The sequence below is a fragment of the Henckelia pumila genome, chromosome 3, assembly GCF_033568475.1.
Source record: "Henckelia pumila isolate YLH828 chromosome 3, ASM3356847v2, whole genome shotgun sequence".
Lineage (NCBI taxonomy): Eukaryota > Viridiplantae > Streptophyta > Magnoliopsida > Lamiales > Gesneriaceae > Henckelia > Henckelia pumila.
In genome coordinates, this window is record NC_133122.1 from 125,235,730 (window position 1) to 125,243,238 (window position 7,509).

The 7,509-nt window shown below is 35.9% G+C and overlaps 1 protein-coding gene across 1 annotated transcript; it reads right to left on the reverse strand.

The window, feature by feature from the left end:
* Positions 1–5,522: 5,522 nt before the first annotated feature.
* LOC140889435 (uncharacterized) lies at positions 5,523–6,947 on the reverse strand. The gene has a single exon (XM_073297152.1). The coding sequence runs from the start codon at positions 6,945–6,947 to the stop codon at positions 5,523–5,525; it is 1,425 nt and encodes a 474-aa protein (XP_073153253.1).
* Positions 6,948–7,509: the final 562 nt, after the last annotated feature.

The following is a 7,509-nucleotide window of genomic DNA, read 5'->3' on the forward strand; positions in this document are numbered from 1 at the left end:
AAAATCATCAGGTCCTGTAGGTCTTGGCATAAACATGCAGCTGAAGATTTAAATCTGATAAGCATAAAACAATACTTAATTCACACTGACAGTCATAGGTAGAGTACCTTATCTGTAAAATTTTCGTTGTTCGTCCATAAATATACGTACCTAGTAATGAATATAATCTTGTATGCATTCCGCCCATTCGGAACGAACTTCATTAATTTCTTCCATTGAGTACTCTGTTTTCACGAACTTCAAACCACAAATAAATTATATTATTACCCAAATAAATGTAAATGACTTTGGAAAAAAATAACAAAACAATTATTTGAGAAGATTTACTATAGCGGACAGTGAATGCTTTTCACTGTTAACATTTCCTTCAATAATATCTTTCATAAATCTCATCACATAATAACCATATTGTTTTTGCATCTGGTTGTCGAGGACCCTGTGTAGAAGAAAGCAGAATGTCTCATCTATAAATAATATTTGTAGATGAATCACAAGTAGACATGCATACATACCTTTACTGTTTCCCATATTGCCTGTTTTCTGCCTTTCCTTTCTTTGTTAGAATTAAACAATTTCAAGCTCCTTCATACATAATATTAACACATTAATGTTGAATCACATAATTAAGTCCTCGATAAAAACAAATATGTACTCACATATTCACTACATATTTCCAGTCTTCATAACGATTACGATGACTCAGTGGATCCAAAAAATAAACCATCTCTACGTAAGGATCAATAACAGTGAGAATCCAATGAAACCTATGCGTAACAATATATTATTAGTGCATACATTTCCCTAAACAGTTTCCAAAAATCAATTTCATATGATATTATAACATTTGCTTACCCAACATTAACTGGCACCAAAACTAGTTGATTTCTCGATGAACCACTCAACCTATCTGCCAAAACAGTCGCTCTTTCATTGAAGTGTTCAATTTTACCATTTCTGTCAAGGTTGGTCACAAATGGAATGAATTGGATGGTGTGTGGATTCATGAACCTATATTTCTCAACCTTGTTATCATTTTTCATCTTTCTGTAAAGATGCCTGCCATTATCAAACGAAAAATGTTATTATGCTTAATTAATTAAAGTATGTACAACGTATATGCTAAAAAAATTAAGGTATAAAAGTTCATGTTAATTGAACACCTACCAAATGTAAACAACCATACAATTGGCAGATACTGGCTCCAACTCATAAAAGGGAATGATGTCTTCAAGGTGCACAAGTTGTTCGTATTCTTCATCAAACAAATCATGATCTAAATTGATTGATATTATTTTCCTCATCAAGAGCATGCTTGCAGAAAAAATGCAACATATTCAAGGACTTCGGTACATGCGATGCCAAAACAGTACTTGTTTTCTTCACATTTTTCTTCTTTCCATGCTTCTAAAAATTGCAAATGTAGATGTATATGTTAGGTACAGTTCACTAAATTTTATTGGACAAGTTAAGTCCAACTATAATATCATATTTACCTCATCCCGCATCAATACCAAGTGCACAGGCCAAGCCACGTGAGAACCTACAGCATCACCAATAGTATCACATTCATTTGGAATTGGGAATGGCAGCTGTGCTGATATCTCCACAGCCTCATCAATGGCGATGCGCATACAATTTATGGGAAATGGAACTCCATGAAGTAAGTTACCACCTCCATTGACATGAACAATTGTACCGTATGCAACTACAATATTAGATTCCAGTGTCAACGTAACCAACTTGCCCTATAAAACAAAGTTTCATCATGTTATAAATTGATTCAACTCCCGGGTGACATTCATTCAATTACATAATAACAGTAGCGTAGGCAATACCTGCAAGAAATCGTCTTTGCTCAGAATTTGCATGTCATCATCAATGAAAGTTCCATAATATGGGGCACTCTTTTCTGTTTTGATTTTGTCTTCATTCCTGAGATGTAACTTTACGGAACAACTACCTTTCTCTTCAATCTCAGAGGCGCATGCACCATTTTTGAACATTTCTTCCAACTTTTTTATGCGTTCGTCTTGATCTGCAAGGCGAGTAGATTGTTCTGAAATCAATAGTTTTGCCTCTGACAACTCTTTTTTATGCTGCATCAATAAGTGGCCATCACCAGTAGGCCTCTTCCATAATGTACCAACATTAAAGTAGACAGTTGGAGTTATATGACCTCCAACACCCCTGACACGTCCACCATGCTCTTCTGAATCAAGTACATTTGAAAGGATATCCTTTTTTGACCCTTCAAATTGCAACTTACCATCCCGTTTTTTCTTCACATATTCATCCTGTCAAGCACAAGAAATTATTTTTTACCAAAAAACAGTTTAGTTGAATAAATACTACTGGATTCATGTACTTATTACATACAATCTTTTCTATTTTCATTTTCAGATCATCTCCTTCAACTTCACCCTCCTTATTCACCCGTCCTTTCTTCCAAATAAGAGCCCGATTGACATCATCATCATCACATAATTCACTTGCCTTCAAACAAGATAAAAAATATCAAATGATTGCCATTGTTATAGAAGATAGGCTATGAAAAAAATACTTACTATTTCATCAGCAAATTGTGCATAACCTTTACGGGAAAGCCGATCTGGGTATATGTTCTGCTTTCTTCTCTTCTTTTGCTCAGCACTTAAGTTCTAGATAATTCTCCACATGTGTTAATGTATCGGTATATATAATAATGACATGTTAAATTGTTTTTAAGAAGTAATTAATAATCGATCTTACCATGAAGTCAACGGACATGCGAGTGATTACAAAGGAACTCCAATCATCCCGTGGAATACCGTAGCCACTTGGCGGTTCTTTCAACTCCTCTGGTTTATCAAACTTCGAGAAAATGAACTTCTCAGTTAGATGCGCCTTGTATTGCCGCCACTTACTATTCGCTGAATGCAAACAGCCCTTCCTCCAGCTTGGGCTAACATTGTATGTCAGCTGTAAAGAAAAGTATATATCAACCCATACATAACATTTAAATTATTTAAACTGTCAAATACTTCTTACTTACATTAACTGATTCCCATATTAACTCTTTAACATCACTTGGAACTTGCTTCCAATTCTTGTAACTGATCTTAATCTTTTCTCGAGCGAGAACTCCTATATAACTCTGCATTTCAGCCGCAAACTCTCCTATTGGCTGTTCAATTTTATTGAACATTACATCCTTTCTAACTCCCTGCACCCTTTGCCTAACGACCTTATCCAAACGTGTACGTCCTCTAGAACTTCTTGTCATCTCGGTCTCAGTAGATTCCACCGGTTCTGCCTCATTGTTTTCAGCAGCTTTACCATTGTGATAACCCTTACGAAACTGTTCACGAGCTTCCATAGTGCCAGAAATTAGAAGATTATTCAATGCCAAATCAGACCTCAAGTTTCCCCAATGACAGTTCCTGCAAAAGTTGACATCTTGTTAGGCATACGTATTAAAACGAAATAAAGAGTGATAATGAAAACGAACTATAAATTTCAAGATAAAATACAAAGAAAATAGATTAACGAGATTTATATACTAAACAGTAAAAAAAGGATTTCAGTGGGTTACATTATGCATTGTCAACCCAAGTTCCATCACAATCTTCACGAATGCATGGTGGTTCATTTTCATCTTTTTCATCAACATCCAATGGTTCTATTGGTAGAAATCCTCTAGTAAAAGATTGATAATGAATTACAGAGTTTTCCAACACATCCTCAGATATGAATTCAATGTACTCCATGGTAGGAGTAGTAAGTACAACATGCCATGTAGGATCTTGAGGATCTTCAATATAAAACACCTGCTTTGCTTGACTGGCTAAGATAAAAGAGTCAGATTTGAATCCAACTCTTTTCAAGTTCACCAACGTGAAACCAAGATCATCAACTTTAATACCGTTATTATTCTCAACCCAATTACATTTAAACATTGGAACTTGATATTTGTGGTAATCGAGTACCCATATCTCTTGAATGACTCCAAAGAAAACCATGTCTGACACAACTGGATTTTTGTCCTTTGCACTGGCAACTTGCATTGTTTTTGCAATTAATCTTACTCCAGAGTTTTGAACAACTCTTGTATCATCACACTCTTTGGTATGATAAGTTACCCCATCAATCAGATAGCTAGAGTACTTTAACACTTGATTGCTAGGTCCACGGGCTATCCACTTTAATCTTTCTGATATTTGACAGGTGGAATGACCAACACCACTTCCAACCTATATTTCACAATGTGATAAATTTTATCACGAACTTCAAAACTTATATTTCAATTCTTATGACACTTTCACGGTCACGTAACCAGTTAGCAAACGCGCGGTTGTGCTCATCTTGTAACCACTTTTTGGACTTAGCTTTATTGGGAAATTTTTCATTCAAAAATGTCATGTGTTCCCTAATAAAAAAATAAATGTGTTTATGTTAAAAAATAGATCAAAAAAGTTGAAAGAAATTACTAATAAGTTAGAGAAATTACTCGATATATGGATCAACGTCAACATCATTTTCCAACACATAGCGATGCGCTTGATGCAACTCATCAAGGCTAGTGGAGTACACTACGGCACCAGATAAAGGCCTAGTAAGTTGTAATTGTCGATGCCTTGTTGGGATCCCAATTGTATGAACGTTAGACATGTAGTCGGAGCAAAATTCCACAGCCTCTTCAGCAACGTAACATTCGGCTATACACCCTTCCGGCCGATTGCGATTTCACACATAGCCTTTCAAGATCTTCATGAATCTTTCAAATGGGTACATCTGCCTATACCAAACAGGTCCACACAATTTTACCTCCCGCACAAGATGAACAGTTAAATGAACCATTATATCGAAAAACGATGGTGGAAAATATTTTTCAAGCATACACAATAGGGTAACAATCTCTCTTTGCAGACCATCCAACTTTGAGACATCTATCACTTTATTGCATAAAACATTGAAGAACCCACACAACCGGATGATAGTATCTCTAACATGTTTAGGCAAGACATCGCGGATGGCGATTGGAAACAATTGTTGCATCAAAGTGTGGTAGTCATGTGACTTGAGGCCAACAAGTTTTAAGCCCTTCATTGACACCAGATTTTTAACATTGGAGGAGTAACCTGTCGGGACTTTCATTCCAAACAAAGAATTGCAAAGTTTTCTTTTCTCAGTCCTACTTAGTGTAAAACAAGCTGCTGGCAAAAAAGTTCTATTCTCCTCCGTCTTTGGTGCCAAATCAGTCCTCACATTCATCTCCACAAGGTCTAGTCTAGCGGCTACCCCATCCTTTGTTTTTCCTGGAACATTAAGTAGCATACCAATAAGACTTTCACAAACATTTTTTTCAATGTGCATCACATCAAGCACATGTCGAACATGTAGATGTTTCCAATACTCTAGTTCAAAGAATATGGATTTTCTTTTCCAACATGATTTTGTTTCCAACTCCTTGCGCTGAAGCTTCCCACTCATTTTTCCCGCACGATAGTTAATCTTATCAACTCTTTCCAACACTTCAAGCCCAGTTAATGGTTTTGGTGCGGGGTTAAACTCTTGTTTCCCATTAAAAGTTTTTTTTGCCTTCGGTAAGGATGATTTCTAGGAAGAAACCTTCGATGACCTGTATATGACATTTTTCTACTATGCTTCAACCTGGTCGAATATGTTTCTTCCCCACAGATAGGGCATGCTTGATATTCTTTCACAACACAACCTGACATGTTCCCATAAGCAGGAAAATCATTGATTGTCCATAGTAAGACAGCTCTGAGCGAGAAATATTCTTTCCGATATGCATCATATGCATCAACACCTATCTCCCATAAACATTTTAAGTCATCAACTAGAGGTGCTAAATAAATGTCAATATCATTTCCAGGTTGTTTGGGTCCAGAAATCAATAAAGTCAGCATCATAAATTTTCTCTTCATACACAACCATGGAGGAAGGTTGTAAGTGATCATCACAACTGGCCAACAGCTATATGCAGAACTCATCAAACTATGGGGATTGATCCCATCTGCTGATATGGCCAATCTAAGATTTCTTGACTCCGATGCAAAATCCGGCCATTTGTGATCCACTACTTTCCAAGCCGGCGAATCAGCTGGATGACGCAAGTATCCATCACAAATTCTTTTATCAGCATGCCAAGTTAACTCTTTAGACACCTCTTTGTTCCGAAATAATCTTTGAAATCTAGGAATAGGTGGGAAGTACCAAAGAACCTTTGCAGGAGTACCTTCATTCACCACAAAATTATTACCCAACTTCCACCTAGACATACCGCAAATAGGACAATTGGACAAGTCCTCAAACTCTTTCCGGTACAAGATACAATCATTAGAGCAAGCATGTATTTTCACATAATTCATTCCTAATGCACTGAAGCTTTTCTTTGCATCATAGTAGGATAAAGGAAATTCATTGTGATCAGGAAGCATTTCTCCTAACAAACTTAGCAAGTCAGTGAAACTTTTATCGCTCCAACTATATTTTGCTTTCAAATTAAATAATTTCACAAGTGTTGTTAACTTTGTAAATTTTGTGCATCCAGAGTATAAAGGTTTCTCGGCATCTTCAAGTATCTTATGAAATTGGCTTGGATTCTCAGCATAGCTATCATATGCATCATGTACCATATCTATAGTTTTCTCGGCAAAATATTTGTGTTCATCTGGTCCTACTTGATCACTATCATTCATTGGGTTCTTGACCGTAGATCTTTCCCCGTGCCAAATCCATGTATGATATGTTAAATCCATGCCATTAGAACACAAATGTGCCCTTATAGTGCGAACATCTTTCATTTGTAGATTACCACATCTTGTGCAGGGGCAAGGTATTTCATTTGGATCGTTGGCATTTTGCATTGCAAATTGCAGAAAAGATTCTACCCCAACCTCATATTCATGTGATAATCTATTCTTTGACATCCAAGCTTTGTCCATTACTCATACAAATAAGCAACCAGCACTGAGTCTAATCCTTCAAAACTTAAAAAAAATTAATCAATGTTTTATCATTCTATTTTGTTGAAGAAATATACCAGTTAACACTAGTTTCTAATATTTATAATAAAATCCTTAAATATTGATCTAATCCACCAATCAACGGACTATGGAAAAATAAGGAAAGAACTAATTCTACTAATGTCCAATGTTTGAGTGAAAAGGAGCGAATTTCTCAGAAAAATAAATTTTATGATTTGATATTCAACCTAGAACATAATGAAAAATTGTGAAAAGAATTCAATGGCAAAGAAAACAGTAACAAAATAGAACCACTTTTTGATGTTCATATTTCAAAAATCAAAAATAAGAAATGAAGAAGAGGATTGTCTTACCAGCAGTATACCACAGACAAGATTCACAGATCAGTTCCCATCCACAGAGACATTGGCACTGAAGTTATCTAACACAGCTGGAAATAATCCTGTATCAATTTAGAACACGCACCATTATGGCCAAGAAAACACACAGAGAAGTTATCTAACACAACTGGAAATAATCG